The sequence below is a fragment of the Xiphophorus hellerii genome, chromosome 22, assembly GCF_003331165.1.
Source record: "Xiphophorus hellerii strain 12219 chromosome 22, Xiphophorus_hellerii-4.1, whole genome shotgun sequence".
In the NCBI taxonomy this organism is placed as follows: domain Eukaryota; kingdom Metazoa; phylum Chordata; class Actinopteri; order Cyprinodontiformes; family Poeciliidae; genus Xiphophorus; species Xiphophorus hellerii.
The window spans coordinates 21,122,245-21,148,345 of NC_045693.1; the positions used below are offsets into that span (position 1 = coordinate 21,122,245).

Below are 26,101 nucleotides of genomic sequence, written 5' to 3' on the forward strand. Positions count from 1 at the left end.
ATACAGATGTAGAAGAACAAAGCTTGAAAAACTTTGCTTCGACTCACTTTGCCCGTCATTTATCAACTCTGGATGCACGCACGCTCCACGCAGACAAACACGCAGCTGTTTGATCAATGATTAGCCTGTAAAGTAATATGTTGGAAGTCAGCAAGATTTGTCCAATCTCCATTGTGTTTTTCAACCTAATCTGTAAAATCCCAGCCTGCAGGGAGGAATGTTGCTAATGAGGGATAAAAGCTTAACATACGTTTACACAATGGACTGGTCAAGCAGCGGTTGCTAGGCTACTGTGGCCAAAAGAATGGCTAGGACTCGGAGGGTCTCAAAGCCCTCGTTTTGTTTTGTTCTGTTCATATTTAATCTCCCAGAGAGGAGCGCTACTCTTTTATTGCCCCAAACTGAGGGGGTTTCCCGTCTTACTTTATCCCTGCTCGTTTAGTTCGGCCCCGACTTGCTGCTTCATATTTTTCATGTCTAGTTAGGGCAAAGGGGGTTTTTGTTGTTGTTGTTTGTTTTACTTGGAATATTATTAATAGCAACTTAAAAATATCAACCCAGCAAAGTGCTTATGATGCATGTTATGTTTAGCTACATGTACTCTGAGCGTTGCGGTTTAGCACTACTAAAACTAAACATATTGTGCTGATGTTTCTGGAAATCTTTGGACGTCATTCATCTGAACAAATTTTACAAAGTTGATGGAGATTAGCACTTAATTTGATCCTACTGGGTAAGACCCAAGACAATTACACACATTTTCAAATATCTTGACTGCATCCACATAATTTGTAGAATTGCCAGTTGTACATGTGAAAGTATGCTTTAAAGCAAAGCTCATCCTTCTTCGAGTTGTGCTTTTTAGTTTTTTTGAGTGTTTTTTTTCCTTTGATTTAGGGTGTGCAGACTCAACAAAGCAGCATGTGGGCCAAACAGCACACTGAAACTTGGCCCAGAGCCAGGACACACAGTCCATATTAACTTTGTAGTCTTGCATCTTGGTTTGAATGACAGTATGCCAGGAATGCGCGGTTGAATGCCACTGAAACTGACGGGAGTTCCGCTTGGAGCGCGTACAGCTGCATACACCCATCAGTCGGAAGCTATTGTTGGGGCTTTATCGTGTTGTCCCGGTACCGCTCTTCCTCTCCCAGTCTCTCACTGAACGCACCGACCTTTCCTTTAGCACAGTGAACGCACCATAAACACCAGAGCTTGGGAATAATTTCCATCCTTTTGTTGATGTGCCTGGTGTAAACAAAAAAAAAAAAGACATGAGTGAACAGGAGATCTGATTCAGAACACTGATGGAGCCCATTTTGGCCTTAAAAGTTAAAGTAACCAAAGTGTTTTTGTAAATTCCAAAATCTGTCTGTAAAAGCATGCGATTTGGTAATATTAAGCTCAAATACAGGATTCATAATTGTCAGATCTTACATGTCTCTGAAAATAACAGAAGTATTTACTGTAGAGTTCCAGTAAAAACTATAAATGCTCAGCGTTGTATCTGCTTCTGTCGGAACTATCGAGCAAAGTAACTTCTCTCAAACTCTGTGTTTCTGTTTTTTTACCTACAGAAATCTTTCATCAGGACAGAGAAGCCAATAAAACATTTCCCTAAACAACATACACATTTCTATTTACTTAAATTTTTGGTGACTCGGGCCAAAGAAAACATTAGAGCCCCAATAGGTAGTGCAAGGCTACTTTCTCTGGCTTCCCACAATTACCTCTGGTGACACACAGACAGTTACTGCCTGTCCTTTCTCCGGTGGGAGAAAGGGCAGAGGGGAGAGAGGAGGAGTTGAGATGCTTTCACCGTGTTTTTTATGACCTCTCCCTGACTGCACCTATTGTTGCCGGGCTGGGTGAAAAGGAAAAGGGCCCACTGCTGAGAAGAGCTGCCTTCCACATCAACCAGTCCTCCACATTCCCGTCTGTGGCTTATGAGCACAATGACGGATGCTTTATGTAGCAAAAGGCACCGGCTTGCACACCTTAAACATTTGATGGGTGTAAATAAGCCAAGCCGTAGGGGAACGCCAGTTTTTACAGGCACAACCGGGAGAGGAAGAGGGCACACAAAGAAAAAGTGGCCCAGAGAGAGATGCGACCACGATAGATGGATTTAGCCGACTGTTAGTGCTGATCCTGTTCCCATCAGCCAGATTGCCTGGGGGCTTTCTCATTTCAAGCCGGCCGAGCAGTGACAGAGTTACTTTTTATGCACTGTTGAGGAAAATCTCATCTATCTTTAAATATGAATTTCATAGGGAAGGCATTGGTAAACGAAGAAGTTTCACGTTTGGATCTGGATCACTTGTTTCCTTATGCAATGTTGCTCAAAAGCAGAAAAGATCTACCCGCTCTGAAGGAGGGGAGCCGCTTTGAATCATCTTTAAAAATTGTTTGAATGTTCCAGAAGTCCAGAAATATGTAGGACATCAGAAAATATCACATATATTTCCCAGTGTCTCTGCTTAAGCAAAATTGTTTTGACTCTGGGTTAAATATTTTTTTGTTTTGTTTTTCATTTTTCATTGGCTTAAAGGTAAACAATGAGAAATTGTAATGACATTGAAACAGCACTGAAGTGGTTGACCACAACAGTGCCTCTTACCATTGGTTTTTATTTTTAAGCTTTAAGTCAAGATAAGATTTGGCGGTCTATCACAGACACACGCGCACGCACGCACACACACACACACACTTTTAATTAGAAAGACCAGTTAACCTACATTTTTGGATTGTAGACTAAAGGTGGAGTACCTGGAAAGAACCCACGCATGTTTGGGGAGAACAAGCAAACTCCATGCAGAAAGACTCCATGTTGGGATTCAATCCCAGAGCAATCGTGTTGATTGGTAACAATAGTAACAGCTGCAGCATCATGCATCCCCAGGTTGCACATAGATATTTGATTAGCCTGTAAAGTTGCTTTAAAGTGAGGATACAAAAGTGTATTTTTTTTAAATTCTGTTTGGAGCCATTTCCACATGTATCAAGTGTAAACACTGAGTTGACGGGCGTGACCAGCAGCAGCTGACTTGTTTTCTGAAAGGAGCTCGAAACTGACCAGGTGAAATCTCAATATTTGAAAATGGGTTTTTTTTCCAAAAAAATTTAATGAACATGTTTTGTAAGGCCCACAGACCTAACCTAACTCGATCAAGAAAGCATAAGACCTGATTTGCTCCCAGCACCTTTTGTCTCTGATCTTCTCTCTGTTCCTCCATGAGATGGAAAAGGAGTAATAAATGGGTGTTGGCTCAGGACGCGGTCTGCCTTGAAGGCATGTGCGTCTTCATTTGCATGAGCTGATGCCCTTCGCCACTCTTTTTCTTGTCAGCAGAGTAAGAAAAGGTAGACAGATTAAGCATGAACTTATAGCCCTAGTTACAAGTTTGTTTGAAAAGCAACGTTCTTTGTCTTAGCTTGTAACATGTAAGTTTCTTTGGTAATAAGTTTGTGGCTAATTAACTTTGTATGTGGATAATGGAGTTTGCTAGTGGTCACTAGTCACCTTTGACATATTTTCTAATATGTGACCTCTGTGTGTGTTGGTGCGTAGTTTTGAAAATCGACCCACCAGATCTTTTTAGTTGAGACTCAGATAAAACGAAAGCAGTCACCGGAGCAACTCTGTTACCATGACTCAACCTCAGCTTCATAAAAACTTAATTTGAAATCTGTAAGTTGCTTTGTTTATGAAATGGTATTTGGGTTGTGATGAGCTCGCCTTTACCTTTTAATGGATAACATTAAAACCCAGTGGAGCCTGCAGAAGTTAATGTTTCCACAGTGGAACTAGAAATGTTTTACCACAGAGCCAGTTTTCCCGAAACTAAGAATTTTACCTGGCTGTGTCTTGCCTGCTTTTTTTTTTTTTTTTTTGTTGGGTTTGAAGCTTTACCGTTTAAGTGAATTACACCTTTTGACACTGGAGTGTTGTTGCTTCAAAAACGTCATAAAATTGACTCCTCATCTGTTTCTGCCATGTGTTGTTGGCCTGCAGGCCTAATCCTTGAAGCCAACTGTGAAAATAGTCTAGATTACGGAACATTACTGAATTACCAAAACCACAAAGCTTGTACATGACGGTGTTCAAGTCTGGCAAATTCTTAGGGAATGATCAACAGAGTCTTACATAATGTGGATCTGAAGGACCAAAAGATTGACTCAGCTGTTAGTTGCAGACAAAACTTCGAGCTTGTAAACACCGAGTAGAGACTTTGACTTGTAAATAAACTGACCAGTTTTTATTGATTGTTGTTGATCTGTTTTTTTTTCACTGCTGCTGGTATTTAAAGCAGGCCGCAGTTTAATTTCTAGGGATTGCTTTATTACACCAACCAATTTGTTTTTGGAGGATTTTAAGTGATAAATATATTCACAAGCAGATGGTTTTTACAAATAAACATTTGAAAAGTGTGGCTTCCATTTGTAGTCACAGTCATAATCGCCTTTCACTGAAACTATAGCTGCAAGTGTGAGTCTCTACCAGCTCTGCACATCTAGACACCGTCAATTTGTGCCCATTTTTCATTTCAAAATAGCTGGAGTTCAGTCAGAGTGGGTGGAGCAAATAGCAATTTTCTATCTTTTCTTCTGAAATGGATTTAGATCTGAACTTTGGGCATTTTAACACATGGAAATCTGTGATCTAAAGTCTTTTATTACTGCTGACACTGAATATTTACTGTCTTAATGAAAGATGAACCCACAAAATCGCTTGCAATCTCTGTTCTTTTAGGATTGTGCTATATTTAGCTCCATCATAGAACACCTTCCCTTAGCATTCCCACAGCATGATGCAGCTACCACCCTGCCTCACAATGAGGAAAGGGAAATCAGGTTGATATGCGTTCATATTCAAGCACACACAACCTGTTGCATGCAGGACCTAAAGTTAAATTTTGGTCTCATATGACCTGCTCACCTCCTATCTCCACCCTACATGCCTGAATACAAATGCATTCTTCGCATTTCAGATTCACTTTGGCCAATAAAACTTTGAAAACAAAGTAAACCCTCCCCTTCCTCTTCACTTACTGAATATTTTTCAAGGCATGTTTTAAGTAGAGAGCAAATAAATGTTCACCAGGAGTTTCTTAGTTTGGTTTAATAACTTGAAACGCAACCAAACTAGTAAACCGTTTGATAGCGACTCTCCCGTTTACCAGAAGCTCAACTCTTGTTAGAGTTGACATGTCAAATAAAATGGATTGCAAGTGTGACAGGTTGCTATTTGTAGCGTGACGTCAGCAGGGAGTCATGTGACAGAAGCTTGTTCTTTTATCCAACTTTTCTAGAGGGCTGACACCAAAGTACCAGGGAGCTCCAAAGAAAATATTCTGCGTGACATTTTATACGTCAGTCAGCACAGACAGGTTTATTCTGAGACTACTTTTCCTCAAGGTCGTGTAACCAACCCGTCTTAAGTCATTATTATTGTTCCACGAAGGCCGCTGGGAGAAATCTTTGGCGTCACCGGGAGACGACTTGACAACAGGAAGTTGAAGTGTATCACTGGTGGAGTGAAACCTGTTTGTTTCACAATGGAATTCCTATTGTTGGAGCCGGGGTAGAGGATCCCCTCTTTGCCCCAGGAGAGTAATGGCACCGATGGCCCTGTTCTTTACCGAGCCTGGCACGTCCCGAAATGATGCTAGCGGTTGTTTCACAGTTATTAAACTATTACTTGATGATGGCAACAGAAATCTTAACCATCACTGCTCACGTTAGACATTTACCTGTGCTGTAGGCAACAAAGTAGAGCTACTTTCAGAAACAAACCACTCTGTAAGCTTGACATACTGCTTCACATTCATTCATGTCAAGTAAAAAATTTGGGGGGATATGAAACTGTTTTGGTAGCACAGAATTACCCAATCAGACAGTTTGTAGTTCATCTGGGCTTGCTTCACTGTTCAAGGTTCCTGCCCAGTTTTGAAAAGTATATCATTTTATTTAATTGTTTTCTAAGTTTGGATAAGAATGAAAAAAAGTTTGTGCTCTCAGATTTACTCGAATAACTAAAAGAAAAATTTACATTTCTGAAAAAATCGAAGAATTTATGTTTAAATGGAGATCAAATCAAGTTGTTTTTTTTTTTTTGCTGTTATTTTTTGACCTATCACAAGTTGAGTAGTACAACTCTCTTACCATTTTTGTTTTTGACTTAATAAACCAATCAAACACTATTGTAGTACATAAGTAAAAAAAAGATTTGCTACTTTTTTGTCTTTAGATCCTTTCAGGGCTAGAAACTGATGCTAAGGTTTTCAAACCAGGTTTGGTTTTGATGCCAAAATAAGACTGAAATTCCTCATTTTTCCTATCCGGGGAATTAAAGGTATTGATTTGCAGGCTGATTTAAACTATAGTCAAATCCACACAAATATAAATACTGCTCTCAAAAAATCAAAACAATGCTGCCATTCTAATGTTTGCAGTTCATTCAGAGTAGTCAGGCGGTGCTTTATTGATTTATTAGAGTGAAAGGATTTTTTTGTACATCTTCTTGAAGTGTTTACAGGTGATGCAGTTTCTATTGTTTTCCGGGTCTATTAAACAAAGACAAGAGGCAAGTTTGATACTAGTATCAAACATTTGCGACGCTAGTGGCTCATGTTTTTTGCGACAGTAGGCAGACAGGAAAGAGGGCGAGGAGAGGGGGGAGGACATGCGGCAAAGGTCGCTGAGACCAGGAGTCGAACCCGCGACTAAGCCCTCCAAACATGGGGCATGCTAACCCCCTGCGCCACCACACCATGCCCCAGCTTTTTTTTTTTTTAACACTAATATCACAGGAAGGAGGGTTGAGAGAGAACAGGAGGACAAGGTAGATGACCTAAGACCAGGAATCCAACTATCCAAGGACGAACACGTCAAGGACGTTGACCTGCTGTTCCAACCGAGCCACCCAGCGCCCCCGATATCGTGGACATTTTTTAACGGAGGCCATTCTGCTTGCTTGTTTGAGTTTTTTGTTTTTTGTTTGTATTTATCCAGCAGTCACGAGGCGTATTTCTGAGCTCACCATCGATTCTTCGGGGCAGCGGCTGCCCTCTCGTGCTGCCCATTGACATCTGTCAACAGATCTGCTTACTCTTCAATTAAGAAGCAGGACTTGTAATCAGCAGAACAATAAGCTTTTAAGAAGTGCACAAAATCAGGGAGGTAAATTTACTATTGGTGAATATTTTTTTTTCTGTGTGTGTCGTGCAGTGATCGAGAGCAGCAAGTTCAAGGTTAGAGAGAAAAAAAAACTCATGATGCAGCTACCTTGTTACAAGCTACAAGCATCACAAATATTTCTGTTTGGAAATTGCTACGATGTCACATTTTAACTATTAAAAATTCCAACAATTCACTCCTTGTGACACAACAGCCCAAGACACGCATAGGAAAGTCCATCCACTCTTTGCACGCTTGGAGAAAAAAACAAACACAACTTTGAGGAACTATTTAAAGCACAATGTTTTTCACATTGGCTTTAAAAATAACCCAGAAGTAACTTGAGGCAGTACATTTCAGCTCCTCCGTTGTTTTTCTTCGTAGAATCACCGCAGCTCTGCTGTAAGCGATAGGTCTGCGCATAAAGTCGTGAAGTGGGGCAGTTTGTAATGAGAGACGTTTTTGGCAGAAGTAAAAACAGGTGTGAATCGAAATCAAGAGTATCAAGACATCAAAGAGCCACTTTTTGCTGTTAATATTCAGTTTTTTTTATGATAAAATATGTGAAACAAGAAAGCAAAGCTGACAACAGACCTTAAAACCGATGTGTGGCCAGTGTGAGATTATTTTTCATGAACCATCTTGTGTACAAGCACCTGGCTTTAGCTGGTCAGTCAGGCTGCTCTGGTGCTTTCACAGACTTGCTGCTTGTGGCTTTACAGCTGCAATTTCAAAACAATTATTGGCTTCATAACAACGATGGGTGGTGCCGCTTTAGTTCAGCACAGTTACTATCTGTTCTGTGTGCAACTAGAAGTATTCTCAGTTAAATGTGAGCAGGGGAAGAAGTATTCATCTTGTGTGGGTTCAGTCTAGGACTCAGACCGTCATGCCCTGGCAGTTTTTGTTCACTGCGCTCCAGGAAAATGTGAAGAAAAGAGCAGAGAGTGTTGGACAGCTGCAGGTGTGTGAGTCATGGATTTTTCACACCTGATTGTCACAGATTGTCTGGACTTCATACAGCGTGTCAGTTGGACTCGGCTTCTCCGCGGCCGCGCTTTCACTTCAGGCGTTGGGATGCCAGCAGGCGTCAGTCTTTAATGTGTTGAGCAGTTTTAGGACCTGAGGACAGGCGCTTTGTGGCGCTGTCAGCCTCCTGTTACCACAGTAACAAGTGGCGCCGCGTACTGCTGGCCCTCATGAATATCACCTATCGCTCCTCACATGCACTTTTCTTTGCTTCATTCCAACACTGTCTCCCACTTTTCTCGTTTCATAGTTATCTATTTAAAAAAAACTTGCTGAAAATGCTTGTTAAAAAAAATCTATCTGACTGGAGCTGCGTCTCTGAAGCTCAGGTGATGAGAAACATTTTGAGTTTAAGTATTTTTGTTTGATTTTTTTTTTTTTTTGGTCTTATCCATACATTGCTTTGTTGATTATTCATTCATCCGTTGTAAGGTTATCAGCAGTTTTACATTTATAATCTAAAAATGATCCAAAAAAATGTCATTTGTGTTTTTAAAAGTTGTGTAGGAACATTGGAGTCTGAATCCATTTCCATCCAGTTTACTTTCAGATGCTTATTTTGCAACTCTGCTTTGCTTTTCTTTGATGTTGTTTTTCTTAGAAGGTAATTATGTTTGTAATATTTAGCAGAATCTTAAGAAAAATCTAACTTAATGCAATTTGGAAGTAAAGTTGTGTAATATTTTGTGTTTACAGCACTGTCAGAGGTTATTTAGCGCCACTGTAAGCTCAGTGAAAATCTTGAAAATTGAACTACATCACACTGGAAATGCCTTATTTCAGCTTTACCTCTCTCCCCTTTTTTAGTTTTATTACTTGAAAAAATTGAGAACGATGACATCGGGAGGAAGACCTTGAAGATCACGGACTTCGGCCTCGCAAGGGAGTGGCACAAAACTACAAAAATGTCAGCCGCTGGCACCTACTCCTGGATGGCCCCAGAGGTCATCAAGTCCTCGCTCTTCTCCAAAGGCAGCGATGTGTGGAGGTGCGGTAATGACAGACTACGACTCTGATTAAAGTATCTTATCCTTCATGCGGTGAAGGTAACTTTATCTTTGTGTGTGTGTGTCATCTGTCAGTTACGGTGTCCTGCTGTGGGAACTGTTAACGGGGGAAGTCCCGTACCGAGGGATCGATGGTCTGGCTGTTGCTTACGGTGTTGCTGTCAACAAGTTAACTCTTCCAATCCCCTCCACCTGCCCCGAGCCCTTCGCCAAGCTTATGGAAGGTAATTACAGCCAAATCAATTTGTTTGAAAATCAAATAAACCAATCCTTCTGTCATTTTTAGTCCAGTTTACTTTGCTGTTTAATCTGACAAAAATTAGCCTTTAGCATTTTGTGTGTACCGCTTAGTGATATCGCAGGAGGTATTACTAAACTGGTCAAAGTACTATTGTTTCTATTCTTAAGGGGGGAAACTGAATAGGACACTATTCAGTTTCCTCATTACACCTGAATAGTGTGAGATTTTATGGGTGTTTATCTCTTTTGATGTAGCCAACGTTCTTCTGCACTGGTGGGTTTGACTCTGAAAAATGTGAAAAAGTCCAGACCTCTCAGTGGGAGGGGAAGACTCTCCATTTTTCTGAGATGTGTGGTCCATGCTAGTTTTCACGCTCTACATCTTCTTCATTACATCCACGTGTAACATGGCACTTTGTGTAACCTGGTTGATTCGCTCCAAACCAGTAAATGGAAACCCGCTTTATTTTCCTGTTCTGCTTTTGTTTTAAGAGTTCACTCAAAATTCACACGGCAATTCAGTTAGAGCATAGCCTCTTTTTGGCACTGTAATTTTTCACATTCTAACTAAAACAAAGTTCTGCTGAGCCGACGACAGCCAGAACCTTTTCTCTGTCTGATGATCTTCACGCATTAGGAAACCAGTAAGACATGGTGGAGGAAAAGACTTCAGAATCCAAGTTGGAATCTGTCAAGTTTCTGTATACCAACGGGTTTAGTGAAGCCAACTGTGTGTTTACTTGTATCCTACAAATACCAGCTACCCGCTGTAAAGCCAGTTACCTGGATATGTTGATAGCTCATTTAGAGAGGTGGAAAGGATTTTGCAACATGAACACAGTCAGAGATGGAGATGTTTTGACCCGGGTCAATCTGTGCTTTGTCCCCCAGAGTGCTGGGACCAGGACCCTCACGTCCGCCCCTCCTTCTCCTGCATCTTGGAGCAGCTGTCGGCCATCGAGGAGGCGGTGATGGCCACCATGCCTCAGGACTCCTTCCACAGCATGCAGGACGACTGGCGGGTGGAGATCCAGGAGATGTTCGATGAACTCAGGACCAAAGAGAAGGTACTCGCTGACCGGAAGGCATCAACTATCTCTGCCTCGCTCTGTGCCTGATATCTGCAGATGCTGAGAGATGAAACAATCCAACTGTAACCACTCTTGGCCGATTTGAACTCCTAAAAGCCCTGACACGTTACCTTCATTTAATAAGCTTGTTGGGTTTTTATCTGACTGAGGCATTACTGCTGTGGTGCTTGAGCGTACCTCCCCCTGGTTAAGAGCTTAATCTGCTTTCTGTGTAAGTGCACGCTTAAAGCGAGGGTTAATTAGTGTTTAGTGAAAAAACAGGATCAGCACAAACTTGGTGAGAAAATAGTGAACTGAACCACACAGGTTTCTAAGACTTTTAAATTCTATTTCTTTCTCCTAATCTAGGTGAATATGTTCTATATTTGTTCCACTCCTTATTGTGAATATTGGTAACTTAGTCAGATATATTATTGATTTAAACTCTCAGTAGTTTTTTTTTTAATTTTTTTATCATACTTAACAGAAACGTTATCTCAGAGGATTGGCAGCCATTTTCCTGATACAAATTTCACACAATTAATGGCAGTATTGTTAGTAGATTTTCTGCCAATATCCCACAGTAATCTGCATCTAGGAGGCTGGCGGGTTTTGACTGTAAAGCTGCTTTACTGAAGTCATCTAGTACAGATTATCATTACTCAGCAGAAAGGAATTGAGGAAAAGTTGGAGGAAAAGAGGGAAAAACCCTGGGAGGAAACAGAAGTTTGCAGCTACATAAAAATTAATCCTACGGCTAACTTCTTATTGACAGAGTCATCCACCGCTCCTCCTACAGAAATCTGTCTTCAAGGACTGTGTCGTATTTTTAATATGTTTCTGGTTTAGACTGTGACTCTAAATCCTCTAACACAAGAACCAGAACGTAATCCATTGAATAGTATTATTTAAGACGTCAGTATTTTGAACCATTAACTCTGCTGATTTCACTGTGTAATCCTGTCAGGATCTGACAAATTATTCATATCACCTGCATTGTAAGTTTGGTTAGCGGTTTAATTTTAAATCATTTAAATTGTGTTAACCCCGAAAAATGATCTAGGACCAGGATTCAAAGGCAGAACAAAAAACACAGCTTTATTAAGAACACCTGCGCAGGGGAGAGAATGTGCAGCCAGACGCTATCAGACAGACTCTGAATACATTACACAGAATGTCAGTTTTTATATGCATCTTTAGACGTAAGGTGGCGCAAAACATTTCCTGGAAGCTAAAAAAACAACACCTCTTAAAAGAAACAAACAGACAATCAGGTGGAACATCATGACATTATTCAAACCACAAATCGACTTATGCACAGGGTAAAGTGTGGTTTCCAATAACTGCTTTACTCACTTCACACCCCGAGAGTTCAATAGTTTGAACAGAACAGGTGTTTTTGGTTTAAGGTGGTTAAATTAAAACATTTAATTACGTTGGATCAAGAAATTTTTAACGCAACCATATATTTCAGAAATGGACCTACTAAGTTTTGGGTTTTTTTTAGCTTTTGACCTGCTGATTCTGATTGTAGACAATTATGATTCATGTTCAAGAACTAAACAAGAAGATATCGGAGCAGCATTTAAAATATTTTTCTTGCCTTCCCACCATGAACGATCATCTATTTATATCAAAACTAGATGCTGTAAGTCAGGGTCTTATTAATATTTTAAAACAAAAACTTCCTTTAGCATTTTATATCAGCTTTTATATTTAGAATAACCTTTTTTTCCTGTTCAAATGAACAAATTTTATCTATTTTAAGCATGCACCAGTGCAGTCTGTCAGTCTAAAGATGCTTCTGTTGAACTGTATCTTCTTGGTTTCATAAAATAGCTCTTTAGCAGTGCAGCAGGCAGCCTCGCCTTCACTTCAAGCCTGGTTGTGTGCAGGAGCTGCGCTCCAGGGAAGAGGAGCTGACGCGGGCCGCCCTGCAGCAGAAGTCTCAGGAGGAGCTGCTGAAGCGCCGCGAGCAGCAGCTGGCGGAGCGGGAGATCAACGTGTTGGAGAGAGAGCTCAACATCCTCATCTTCCAGCTCAACAAGGACAAGCCCAACGTCAAGAAGAGGAAAGGCAAATTCAAACGCTCCCGGCTCAAACTGAAGGATGGAAACCGCATCAGTCTGCCCTCAGGTGAGAGTAAATGTCTTTTTTTTTTTTTATCTGTTTGAAAAAATAAATAAATAAATTTTATTAGGTGCATTTCCATTACAAATGTGTTCAAAACTAATCTCAAAAAAACACAATTTCGCAATTGTGGTGTATAAATAAAAAAGGTAATTAAGATCACACAAGAGTAAGTCATTAAAAAACATGCCACACCATCATCCTCCTACCACTTCCTGCCGCCTTTTTTGTCTTTTCTGCTAGCAGTGACATCCAGTTGTTGATCATGTGACTCGTGTGATGCGAAACAAGTGTTTAAATTTCAGTTTTGCCAAATACAGCCGAAAATCAACCTCATCCTAGAGCACAAACGTTTTGTTGTGTTTTTTAATGTTTTTTTCCAAAATTGTCTTGTTTCAATCAAGCTGCAATTCCAATTTGCGCAACAATATTGTCTCTGGAAATGCAGCTACTGACGTCTTGTGTTTATTTACTATAGCATTGTGAGGTTTTCTATAATTGAGAGTTTTGCTCAAGCTTGTACAATATTTGCCTTTACAAAGAATGCTTCTTGTGTAATCCCTGAGTCAATCCTGGTGAATTACACCCGCCTGCATGTCCATGTTGCATCCTGCAGACTTCCAGCACAAGATAACAGTGCAGGCGTCGCCCTCCATGGACAAGCGGCGCAGCCTTCACAGCTCCTCTCCCCCCAGCAGCCCCACGCTCATCCCCCGACTGCGAGCCATTCAGCGTGAGTCCACTTTCGTCTTCCTCAGGCCATGCAAACTCCGAAAGTTTAAGGACCAACTGTTGCTCCCTGGATTAAATCGGATCTTCTTTTTCAAAAATTAAATCACGAAAAAAGAAAATCACATCAGCTCTTCGAGAGGTTTATGCGAGCCGAGCACGCAGATGCTGTTTTTAACCGAGAGGGACAAAAGGCAGGCAGTCAGTTGTTTAAACAGTTTGATAAAGACTTTTAGGCACGCTGCAATGCCCTTGTGATAACAGGAGCACATTCCTCTTGTGCATTTCAGCGAGGTGGAGACATTCAGAGCGAGCAGGAAGATTGTTGAGCAGATCCACTGGATCAGTTTTGACCGAGATGATTCAGTATGAAACCAGAAATTGGCCTAAAACTTCACAACCAACAGTTTTTTCTCTTCTGGACACAAGCTTATTGAATAATGAGGTTTCATCTCTTCCATATTCTCTTTAATTATTAAATTAAATTCTGTTTTTATTTTTTTTTAGGCTGGAAAGTTGGATAAATTTTGTGTCCAGCCACAAACAAACAAATTAAAAGGTTTTATTACAAGTGTTCTATTTTTGTTTAAAAAAATCTGTTTTGTAAAGTCAATTTTAATCATTTTATACAAAGTTTATAGATATTTGACTTATATTTATCTAGTCTTAATGAGACTGAAACACCTTTTCTATTCTAACTAAATAAAATGTTTTAAAAAAGGTACCAATGTGTATTTTCTCAGGTAACTAAAAAGAACATGACAAAAATACTTTAAATTAATCAAATTAGCTCTTAAAAACTGAATCAGGCCTTTTGTAAGGACAAGAGTTAAAGACGACATAGACATTAGAGATTTTATTAAAAGATTACTGTTGGTTTAACAGAATAAAACCTAACATGTCCTCGTAGTTTCTTGTGCAGTTTCTGCAACAATAAAATTATGAGTCTGTAATAAGTAGAAATTCCCGTTGTCAGTCACACAAGACGAGAGCAACCGTACGTGGGGCCGCAGCACCCTCTTCAGGCCGGAGGAGTTCGACGATGTGAAGAAAGGAATCAAGAAGAAAGGAAGAACCTGGGGACCCAGTTCAGTTCAGAGCAAAGAAAGACCTGCTGCTGCTGAGAGGTAAGACTGACACACAACCAGCTCCCAGTGACGGGAACATTTGGTTGTTGTTCCCAAACATTTTCTGTACTTTGCATCAACCTGGAGGTCAGTTTAGTAATAACTAATCAGATGATAAAGCTTCTCCCTTTGAACTGTTGTTGACACGACTAGGAACTTATTTCATTTAACCACTTAAATCTTTCGTATCCAAGAGCGATTAAGCCGACTGCAGTCACGTGTTTGGACCCAGAGAGGAACCAATCATGCTCAGGCAACAACATGCAAACTAGAAAGACTCCAAGCTGGGATTCGAACCCACGACCTTTCTCCACTGGGCAGCCGGCTCCAAAAACAACTCTCATTTTTCAACTATTTTCTCTCTACTTATTTATTTCACTCAAACATAAAGTGGGAATATTAATATTTTTAAAGTAATAGATAAATAAGATGTGCCTCATTTAGCTTGTTCAGTGATCCTGCAGTGTTGCAGTCCGTCTGGTACTCGTCTTCACCGTCTCCTGTGTTTTGGGTTCAGGGTGCGTCCTCTGTCAGACGGCAGTAACCCCTGGTCCACCAGCCTGCTGAAGTCCCAGAAGTCTGTTCCCCTCGCCGCTCTGTTCGGCGAACAAGGTGAGCTGATGACAGTTAGCCACAAACTATCAGGACTTGTGTTCAAAGCATACGATAAAGAGCAGGTACGCAAAGCTTTATTGCTATAATCTTTATTTATTTATTTTATTTTTTTTACATTTATGTGGGTTTTGGGGTGTACTTTGTTTATACTTTTTGAAATAGATTTTGAACCTCATAGTGTTTATTTCTTTGGGTCCGTTTGCGTTTTGTTGTAAACCATGCAAGCAACACAGCAAGCGCACAGAAGATGAAATGAAAACGAGACATTTTGTCTTGCATGTAAAATTATTGGTTTGGTAAATAACACTGCATCTCATCGCCTTTCACCCGTGGTGAAACGCACAGTGGACCCCCACCTATTTGCGGTTCAGTATTTGCAGACTTTTCTGTGGCATGCCGTATTATTTGTGGAAAATTTGCCTATTTGCGGATTTTTCTCTGGAGAATATCTGAAATATTCTAAAGAAAATGCAGCATGGGAAGCTGTAGCACCAATGCTACTTGACCCGCCGTTAGCTGGCGTTGGCAAAGCAGCCAATCCAGGAAGGCCATTCATTCTCTTTGGTGCTGATTGGCCAAGTGGAGATGAGAAAGCCCGTAGATGTTGGCTGCTGTGGTAATGCCAAGATGGTGTCCACTGTTTATTAATGATGATTAAGGTATATTTGGTGTTTGAACTCAAGTTAAAGCAGTTGTGGTCCCCAAACCCCATTGTTACCAGTGGCAGCAGTGTCTTGTTGTGGTACTTTTCTTCACAAGGCTGAAGAAAACCTGTTAGAAGCCTCCTCATGTGGCCCAGTTAAAGTCCAGACCTGAATCCAATAGAAAATTTGTGGCGTAAAACGAAAGTTAATGTCCATAGACTTTGAGTTTGGACTAATTAGTGGAGTTGTTTCGGCACAACATGAGTTTCTAAATGGGCTCGTAGAAACACACCCCAACAGAATGGTGTCTGGAACGCCAATGAGGAGAGCAAATGTACAGCAAACCATTAAGACTTTATTTGCAAAAAGAAAAAGAAACAAACTTTTTCCTTGTTTTGATTACATTTGACCAGTCGTGTGTTTGTTTTCAGCGGGAGCAGGCAGGGAGGAAGCGTTCCCCCAGGAATGTCCTGACAGCAGCTCCAAACCAAAGCAGCTCAAGTTCCCCAACCAGGTTTACATCGACCTTCCTCTGTGGAGGGACGAGACGCAGCCTCAGAGCCCCGGAGGGAACGGCGGACCGGGCGATGCCGGGGTCGGTGCAGGAAGTCCCCCAGAGACTCCGGAAGACCCCTGCACCACCACGTCCACCTCTTCCACCTCCACAACCCCTCAGCTGACCCCCACCAACAGCCTGAAGAGGGCGTCGGCGCGACGGAAGACCGACTTTGCGCTGTACGGCTGCGGCTCGCTGCTGGCCTCCGTGGTCCTGGGTTACGACATTAGAGAGGCCATCAGGACCTCAGCTCCTCCTGAGGAGTGCGAGACCCCAAAAGAGGAGAAGAAGAAGAAGGAGGGCCTGTTTCAGCGTGCAACCCGGTTCCGCCGCAGCACCTCCCCGCCGGGCGGCCGCTCCCGTAAAGAAGACACGTCTTCAAACGGCGCCGGCGCCCCGCCGGTGAACCTCGTCTCAATGTTGGCCATCATGGAGTGCAACTCCACCAAGTGCCTCTTACAGCCGGAGGCTGAGGTGTCGGAACCGAGTCCTGGGAAGGCCGAGCCTGCGGTGAGCGATCACAACTCAGAAACGTCCCGACCCGTCAGAGCAGCAACTGTAAAAAGCCAGAGCAACAAGCCTGCAGCTGAAACCCAGAAGGCAGAGCAAAGTCGGAGTCGGCCCCCAGAGCAGAGCAACCACAACACAGGAACACGACTGCGCAGGAAGAAGTACACCACCAACCACAACAGTGAGGAGCACACACCGCCTGGCAGAAACACTAATCTTAGAGTAGTTTCGGTCTAGTTTCTAGAGCTAATCTGCCAGTGAATGAAGACATTAAAAAGTTTTGTTTGATTTATAGGAAAAGTACTTAAAACTAGTACTTTTTCATATTATGGATATTAGTTATTAGATATTAATTTTGTCTCGTTTCCAGTGTACTAAAACATTTGCACTTGACAACATGTTGTGTTTTTTTGCAGTGCAAAGCTGGGGGAAGTTAGCATGCTCGGGTTTATCTGACTGTTCTCTCTGTTCACAGCCCACAATGGCCCTCCGGCGCCACCTGCTGCTCAGAGGAAGCAGGAGAAGGAGGAAAAACCGGTCAACGGAGACGCCGTCCCGCGGCAGAGGCCCGTGTCGTTCCGGGCCAAGCCCCACGCCTGGGCCCTGCTGCGGGGCCGCAACAAGAGCTACTCCCTGGGTCACTATTCCGGGGAGAAAACGGCCCAGGACCTGAACGTGGTGCTGTCCTCGGAGGTGGGCTGCTCGCTGCTCGACATGGACACAGAGGGGCAGAAGCGGGACTGCACCGTGCCGCTCTGCCGCATCCAGAGCTCCCCAGCACGGCCCTCCATGTTTGAGCTGGAGAAAGAGTTTTTCTCCTAGGAGCCTGGAGCTTTGACCTGCTCTGAGCTGAGCGAGGCAGGCTGTAGAGAGTAGCTGGGGGGTTTTAGACGTACGCTGCCTTTGTTCCTTTTTGTCTCTAAAAGCACCATAGAAAAAAGGTTGGGGTTTTTTTTCTTAGTGCCTGAGCAAAGTGACGTTGGGGTGTCACAGTGCTCTAAAAGAACCGCCTTAAACACGGCCATGTTTCCAGAACAGACTCTGACCTCTAACCTCGCCCCTGTCGTTACCCCGCCCTCCCCTCCGTACGTCGTTGCAGCTCAACGTTGACCGCCGCTGCATCTCTCCCAACTCAAATCACCTTTTTATTTATTTTTATCGGTAATTTAATATGAACTGAGTTATAGCGGGCAGCAGGACATACATTCCACCTCCGTTTCACAGCTGCGTCATCAGGCTCGTAGATTTATTTTCTCACTTAAGAATCGTGCATGTAAACTTAAAATGTTCACAAAAAAAAGGAAGAAAAAAAAAAAAAGGCAATGTTTGTAAATATAACTTTTTACCTACTGTCAGCCTAATGCTGCTGTTGTTTTCTATTGCAAACATGTTTTACGACTGTCAGCTCAGTCTGCGCACTAAGGGCAGGTTACATTATCAGTACTAGAGCTGAAGCATCTGTTGCTCCACCCAGAACGGCCTAAAGATTATAGAGATGCAGGTAGAAAATCACTGGAAGTCTTACAAAGCAGACATGGACTCTATTCTTGTAAAAAAAAAAAAAAGAAAAATGTTGCTGCTTATGTATTTATAGATGGGTTTTTTTTCTGGTTCTCTGCACACTAAAGCAGATTTTTCACATCGGATAAACTAAGTTTAATTAAAGCAGTAACCCAACGAGAGCTGATTGGTTGAAACATGAACGCATGAGCTGCGTCTGTAATGGGGAATTCAAAACGTTCAACTCTTACAGAGTCATCTCACACACACACACACACTCAAGCTTTTATTTTAAATTTTGATGGTTGTGGCCTGGAGCTCATGAAACGTCTCAAAAATATTCCATAAGGATTTGGAAAGCAGAAATATCAGTCTAACTATTAGTCTGTGTTTTTACGGTTTATTTATACACTTAATTCATCTTCATCTTGACAACACTCCACAGCTTCTCTGTGGGGTTCAGGTCAGACCAGTTCGCAGGGGCGTCAATCACAATGTTGCCATGGTTACTGGTGGTTTTTAGCAGAAGTCAAGTTCTGCTGGAAGATGACACTAGTATCCACACGGCTTCACAACCTTTTCTAAGCTGTTACTTTTTCACCTTTTTTTCGCACTGCCACACTTTTCCCTCCACTCAACTTTCCATTAATATCCATTGAACAGGCAGCTTTGTTAGCAGTGACCTACTGAGGCGTATCCAATGGTGTGTGTTCATAAAAGTAACACATCAGTCCTTTTTTTTAATTATTGGTCTTATGCAATATTTTAAAATCCCAAGAAACTTTATACTCAGTTCCATTAGCTTTAAGCCGTAGTCATCAAAATAAGCAATCTCTCTCACATGAATTCTACCTTTTGAATTGAGTTACTGAAACAAATCACGGTTTTAAGTCAGACTCTGTTTTATTGAGGGACTCGTGTTATTTCTACACATTCCTGAATGCAGCTGTTTTTTAAAGTGTGCTCAGTAAAGCCTGTGCCTTTTAATACTAAAGCATTGTGTATTTTACCTGAATAAACCTGTTGAACTGTTACATTGAATAACTTCCACATTCAGTTGTATCCGTTTCGCATCGTGAAGTCTATTTAAACGTAAAAATATTTTTCTTCATCTGAACAAACTCGTCCCATCGCGCTCAGAGACGTCTGGAGACGTTTAGATTCAGTTTTATTTTGGGACTTGTGAAGGGCTCTCTCTTTCCCAGCAGGCTTCGCTCTCCAGGCCTTTCCTGCGCAGCACATGCTCCAGAGCTCGGAATCAGTTTTTAACTGTAACTGAAAAGTGCGTACGCCCCTCTTCACTTGTTTCACTCGTTGTCTTGCTGAGTTTCCTAGAGAAGGGCTAAAGGATGAACTTAGAGAAGCGTCTGAATTGCCAGACGGTGTAAATGTCTTCCTGATGTGTTCGTGCGTCTTGAATTTTTTTTTTTTTTTTTTTGGTAGAACGTGAAGTATCCGACTCTTAAACTGTTAAAGGTGCTGTCCACAAGCTGGTTTTCTTCAGTTTTTCAGAACCGTCTGTAAATAACGCGCCGCTTTGTCGCGAATGTTTTCTCCTGAGGCGGTTTTCCACGGCAGCGATGGGGACCAGATTTGAAATGATATTTTTCTGCGTTCAGACCCAAAAACCACTAATTCAACCTGCTGCTATACGAAGGAGATGAAGCGTAGAGGCCTGTGAAGAGATCAAACCGTGTAGAACTTCTTTCTTTCTTTTTAAAGACAACCGATCACACTGACTGGGTTCAGATCTGTTCCGGTGTGTGTTTATCCTGACAGTATTGGTTATGTCATGCCGGATCGATCAAGAGTTATCATGTTTGTCAACGTTTTAAATAAAGTCTACATCAAGCCTATTGTCACCCTCTTTATTTTATTTGTCGTATTAAAATGCAACCAACTTTGTGGTTTTAAATTTGACAAAACACGAGAATGTTCCATAATAAAAAAAACTCTTCTGCAAGACGATTTTGACCTTTCAGCAGCACAACAACTGAACACGCAAACAAATGGACTTTTAAAAGAGGAAATGAAACCTTTTATTAGTGAGTTGATGCATGCAGGACAAACATGAGGTATAAAACATCACCAGTTTTTAATCTCAAACAAGAAGCTCTGGTAGTCTTTTGTTGTTGTTTTTTTAAATGTTGTGTCCAAAACATCCAGGAACGTTCATTTGTTCTCATGTGTTTGAGACAAAAACAAAATGTTAAAGGTTGCTTCCTCAAAATATGTTCAACTTGTGCATAAATATTTCAGTAGATAAAATAAACTTCATGTTTTGCTTCAGCTTCCAAAAAATATATAAACTTAGTCACAAAAACAATGTCAAGAAGAAATGAATTTCACAGTGATCCTCAGCAGAAAATGCTCCAAAATGTCAATTTAGAAAGTTTCAAGTTTAGCAACAGACTTTAAATAAAATACGCTCCTCGAGAGATTCGATTAATCGCACCAGTTTTCCGAGTTCAGACACCTGTGACTGCAGCCGTGGAGGTAGGGGTGAGGACTGAAATGACGAGACGACTCGAGTCAACCGGCGTCTGCAGAGGAAGAAAAAGAGAAGGAAACCCGTCAGACTCTGCAGGCGCGTTCTCACGGACATAACATCTCTCTGGTGCAGAAGCGGACCTGCGTGTGATCAGTCTGTGGTGATGCACTTGGCGGTGCTGCGATCGCTGCTCCTCATGTGCCGGGGGATGACGGTCTGTGCTTGGACGCAGTAGTGTGTCCTGGGCTTCAGTTCCGTCAGAGTCAGCTTGGAGCCGCTCGCCACCTCGTAAACCTCCTGGAGGAGGAGGAGGGGAAAGAGAGGCGCCGCACGTCAGCCATCACGCTCGCTGCGCACAGCACAAAGCGACGGCGGGAGAAAACTGGGGCAGCGGGTCAGGTGGTTCTTCTTTTTTTTCTGTGTTATTGTTGTTCTTTTTACACCTCTACTCTTCCTCTTCTGCCTCAGCCTTTTCTATTTCCTCTTTGCCTTCACAACTGGACGAATGTCGCCCTAGATTTGTCCATTATTTGAATCTGATCTGTGTTTTTGCCCCCAGAATCTGTGACAGCGACTGTTTTGTCACGTAACAGATTTGAATGGCTTCAAATGATAAAAGTCACTTGGCAAGCAAAGCTGCAACATAGATGATACACTGCAAAAACACTAAATCTTACCAAGTATTTTTGGTCTAGTTTCTAATGCAAATATCTTATTACGCCTGGAAAAAGACAAAACTAACTTCCAAGTGACTTTCCAGCAAGAGCTTGTTGAGTTTGTTTTAAGTCTGTAATTCATTAGTATTGGTGAAAAAGTGCTAACTATAAGTGAAATCATCTGCAAGTGGAACAAGACATTTTCTCCATTTCCAATATGGGAAAAATGTCTTGATTATAAGTAAGAATATGGGGAAAACTGTCGTGTTCCATCGGCAGATTATTACATTTATAGTAAAAAAAAAAAAAATTCTATTTCATAAATGAAATAATCCAGGAATGGAACAAGCACTTTTTCTTTATCAATATGAAGAAATTATTGACTTTTAAAGGAAGCTCCTATAACTTGCTGGAAAGTAACTTGTAAGTTAGTTTTGTCATATTTCAAGTGTGCTAAGAAATTTGCACTAGAAACTGGACAAAATCATACTTGCTAAGATTTTGTGTTTTTGCAATGAGTAGTTAGAATTCAAACATAATTAAATGTATTTCTTTTATCTTCATTTGGAGGCTTTATTCTTTTTTTTTTTTCTTTTTCTTTTATCAATTTGGGTCAAATATTCACTTTTGGACTTTTCTATTAAATCCATGACTAAATTTTCAGGTTTCTTTCAGCAAATGCAAATCGGAAAAGCGTGGCGCAACCCATGAGTCAGAATTTTGTAGAATCATCTCAACTAATGAAGCGACGTTAGTCATTTCTCAGGGCTCAGTGTACAAAAAATGTTTTAATAACAATCTGGCAGATTTGGGGTAAAACTGAAGAGGCCCAGAGATTATGGGTAATAATCTGTGTGGGTTCCCTTACCTCCTTTCCGCCGGGGTGGACGACGTAGATGTTGTTGTCCACACCGTTGTGCACCTTGCGCATCAACACTCTGGAGGCTTTCACTTGGACCACAAGGCCCTGTTTGGACGAGTTCAGCCTCACTGAGGGGGGGCTGACTTTGGCTGCAGAGACACAGTCAATGGTCATTACAATTACTTGGTTTTTAACTTCAAAAACGTAAGAGAAAGCAACAAAAAAAAACTACATTTTTCATCTTTTCCCGAAATAATTAGACAAACAAAATAGAATAAAGGAGATGACGTTAAAGAGGAGGGTCAGCGCTTACTGTCCCAGCGGGGGCTGAATCTGCGGGACATGGCCCAGGCCGATTTGCTGCCGGTGGCCGCACACGACACTCGCACCCGGGCGTAGTACCACTCTCTGACGTCGGAGGTGGCGGCGCTGAGGTCACAGTGGTGCCTCTGGATGCCCTGACAGTTGCTGACGTTCAGCCAGTCCAGCTCGCCGTATCTGTGAGAGGTCAGCGGAGATTTCCGTCAGACGACTTGGAAAAACCTCCAAAGTCGGAGTTGGTTTGGCCGCTGAAGACTCGTTGGTTTAAACGGGTTGTAAAAACAGAAAGCAGGTGAATGGATGTTTACACTTTAAGTCGAATGGACCTGATGATCCGACTCAAGTCGGCATAAAAACCTAAAACGCTAAGCTGCAGCAACCTTTCTGAAGTTTGAGTTGTTTCAGATACAGTCTGGGCTTTAACTGGTTCCAGTCTGCTTGAGTTCTTCAAACTGGGGTCATTCTGAACAAATGCCTAGCACAGGTAGGATGTTGACTACAAATAACTATTCCACAAAATCCCACCAAAATAGAACTATTCATTTAACTTGTAGCAGATCAATACCCGATTTTTCGACATTTTACAGAGTAAATCTGTTGATGCGAGAAGAAAAAAAAAAAGATTTGTGTACGTATTTGTGCAAAAAACACTGAAGGTCAAGGTGCATTTAGTTATACCATATAGTTGAATTTTGATTTGCCAGCCTGATAGTTAAAACTAATAAAATAAGAGGAAACGTATTCTAGCACGCTAGCTTCCTCATCTTATATTCACTTTTAGCAACTTTTAAGAGCTCTTCTAATCCTGATCTGGAAGAGATTAGGCCAACAACACGCACAGTTAAAGGTTATAGGTCAGTTAAGGTGTTGGAGGAGGAGCTCCCTCTGCTGGTGGGTTTTTATGCAGCTTTGTTTCTAAAATGTACATTTTCATACTGGTCCAAAAACACATGCGTGTTCATGGAGAGAAGAAGTCCTTTGTCATATTTTACTCTTGGTGAGAAAACTTAAGATTTAAAACAAAAAAAATCCTTTTAAAGAAATAAAACGAGAGAAAAATCCCATAAAAAAATCTTCCTTTTTTTCCCTAGTTGAGCAGATCAAAAGGCTGAAACAGCAGAAGGAATCCATCTGACTGTGTGTGTGTGTGGGCGTGTGTGTGTGTGTGGGTGTGTGCGCGTGTGTGTGTGTGTGTGTGAGAGCTCTTACATCTTATACTGGACGTGGTACTGCAGGCAGGAGCTGTTTGTGGGCGCGGCCCAGTGCAGGATGTGCTTGAAGTCTGTGGACTCGAACCTCACCTGTCCAGGTGGAGCCAGCATCTCTGCAACACAGGAAGTCACATTTTAGCAGCTCAGATGAGAGAGACGAGTTAATAAATGATGTTCGGAGGAGTTTATCGCCAAGACGTAGAACTGAGCAGCATGTCGACCTGCAGACGCATCGCAATGTCAGTGTTTGATTGGTTTGATTTCTCATTGTAAGTGCCGCACAATCGCTAAATTTGGCAGCCAGCATGATGGAGTAATGATGGCAGACAAAGAGGAGGATAAAGGAAAACATGCAACTGAAATCGAAGCCTCTTCTTCAAAAACTAACTCCAGTTTTAGTTTTATTTACCAGCTAATTTCTAAACATCTCTTTAATGAAACCTTTTATTATCTCCTGGGACACCATTGTTGAATTGAACACTTTTTTTTTGTACTTAATTCAACACAGATTTTTGTGTTTGTTTAACAGAGTAACTCAATTTGAAGTGAGACAAAACTGGAGGGAAAGTTTACAGAGTTGTGCAGTTTTCTTGACCGGCTCAAAGTGATGTCTTTGGGTTTTAAGTGGAAAAAACAAAAACCTGCTGGACTTGTTTAGAGGGGAAGAGGCTTCCTGAGAGGAAAAGGTCAGGAGGAAATCACCCAAAACAAACACTGCTGGGTAACGAGAATCGCATTTCTGTCATCAGGCTTCACTGGAGAAGAAGAATCTCAAGTTTCTAAAAGTCTTTTAACTTTTTTTTTTTTCCTCCTTAGGATGATTTTTGACGACTGGTAATGGGCAATACATTTTTTTTTTAAAAAAGCTATCAACTCATATTTTTTACTCAAATTACAAAGCCAGAATTCATATTTTGTAGGAAAACCTCGGATTGCATCAGTGATAAATCGGTAAATTGAAAGGCGTGACTGCTGCAAAGGTACTGCAGCAGAAAAGCAAAAGAGAAAAACAGAACAAATTCGGTTTAATTTGCCGCTTCTTGTTTGCAGTGAATGCCATGTGGCCCCTTTCAAAAACAAAGTGAATGTTTATGACAAACACAGCCGACAGCCAACAGGTTTGACTGCCTACTGACCATCACTGACCTTCTCTGTCTCTCAGGATCTAGCAAAAAAAAACCCCAAAAAAACAGTAAATGCTGTAAAAGAAATGTACTACAATGTTTTCCACATCTGTGTAACAAAACTAGATTTGAAGGAAAATATTGACATCGCAGCCATCAATCTCAGCCAGGATGTCTCAAATTCAACTTTGGTGTTTTCCCCAAAGCGGCTGAAGCTCTGTGATGAAATGAGATTAAAAAGAAAATGATGATGATGAGGCGGAGGATGAGGATGAGAGCGGAGGTTACCTTGAGCTGTGACACGCAGCAGCAGGGCTCCCAGCAGCAGGCGGTTCATGTTGCCGACGCGCTCCATGAAAGCCAAACACTCACGACGTAGACGCTGCCCCCGTCCCCTTTAACGCCGCTCCACTTCCCCCTTCTAAATGCCACGTTGCCCTGCCCCCTTTATTGCGCCTTTGCACTTATTCCCCTCTCTCTCTTTCTCTTTTTTTAAAAAAATTGTTTGATGTGTAATTCCTCATCAGAAAAATAATAGTCATGGATCACCTGTCATGTTTTTTTTTTCCTGTTTTTGTTTTCAGAAGTTCAAAAATCAGATTTTAATACCATAAACGATGAGTAATTCAGATTATGGAATCCATTAGAATCACTCTTAGCCAAGCCTGACTGAATTTATTTCATTGTTAGTTTATCTGTAAATCTGTTTTATGTATTTTCCAGGCACATAGTGCCATTTTATCTCAGTCAAGATAAGATGCTGTACTTTTCAAACGTGGCTTAAATGAAATTTGACTTTGTACATTGAAATTGGGCCTCTGTCTCTTTAAGAAGCTCCTGCTCTTTCTGATACTCTGCATGGCCGGGGTGGGGGGCCGAAAATATGTGGCTAAAATAAAAAAGTTAAAAAAAAAAACAAAACAGAAATAATTCAGAACTTGTTTAAAAACAATTTACTTTGATTTCATACGCAGCAATTTTTCAGCAAACAGGCACTAAAGTGTTTGTGTTCATATATGGACGTGGCTAGCTAACATGCAACGGTTAGCTAAGGCTACAAATGCTAGTGCTCGATATTATTGCCGCTACTCAAATAAACA

At 41.5% G+C, this 26,101-nt stretch overlaps 2 protein-coding genes across 2 annotated transcripts in view; one reads left to right on the forward strand and one right to left on the reverse strand.

Moving 5' to 3' along the window:
* The window catches only part of map3k21 (mitogen-activated protein kinase kinase kinase 21), a 29,163-nt gene extending 8,971 nt beyond the window's left edge, over window positions 1-20,192 (forward strand). The window contains exons 2-10 of the mRNA XM_032553406.1: window positions 9,016-9,196; window positions 9,291-9,439; window positions 10,347-10,522; window positions 12,421-12,661; window positions 13,272-13,388; window positions 14,361-14,511; window positions 15,029-15,123; window positions 16,202-17,017; window positions 17,312-20,192. Coding sequence (XP_032409297.1) covers window positions 9,016-9,196; window positions 9,291-9,439; window positions 10,347-10,522; window positions 12,421-12,661; window positions 13,272-13,388; window positions 14,361-14,511; window positions 15,029-15,123; window positions 16,202-17,017; window positions 17,312-17,658 — 2,273 coding nt within the window. The 3' untranslated portion in view covers window positions 17,659-20,192. The remainder of the gene's footprint in view (window positions 1-9,015; window positions 9,197-9,290; window positions 9,440-10,346; window positions 10,523-12,420; window positions 12,662-13,271; window positions 13,389-14,360; window positions 14,512-15,028; window positions 15,124-16,201; window positions 17,018-17,311) is intronic.
* Window positions 20,193-20,484: 292 nt separating this feature from the next.
* il22ra2 (interleukin 22 receptor, alpha 2) lies at window positions 20,485-25,834 on the reverse strand. Its single transcript, XM_032553407.1, has 6 exons — window positions 25,290-25,834; window positions 23,876-23,990; window positions 22,659-22,843; window positions 22,352-22,494; window positions 20,968-21,124; window positions 20,485-20,879 (listed from the first exon to the last, which is right to left on the reverse strand). The coding sequence occupies exons 1-5, from the start codon at window positions 25,354-25,356 to the stop codon at window positions 20,978-20,980; spliced, it is 657 nt and encodes a 218-aa protein (XP_032409298.1). The 5' UTR covers window positions 25,357-25,834; the 3' UTR covers window positions 20,485-20,879; window positions 20,968-20,977.
* Between the last annotated feature and the right edge of the window lie 267 nt (window positions 25,835-26,101).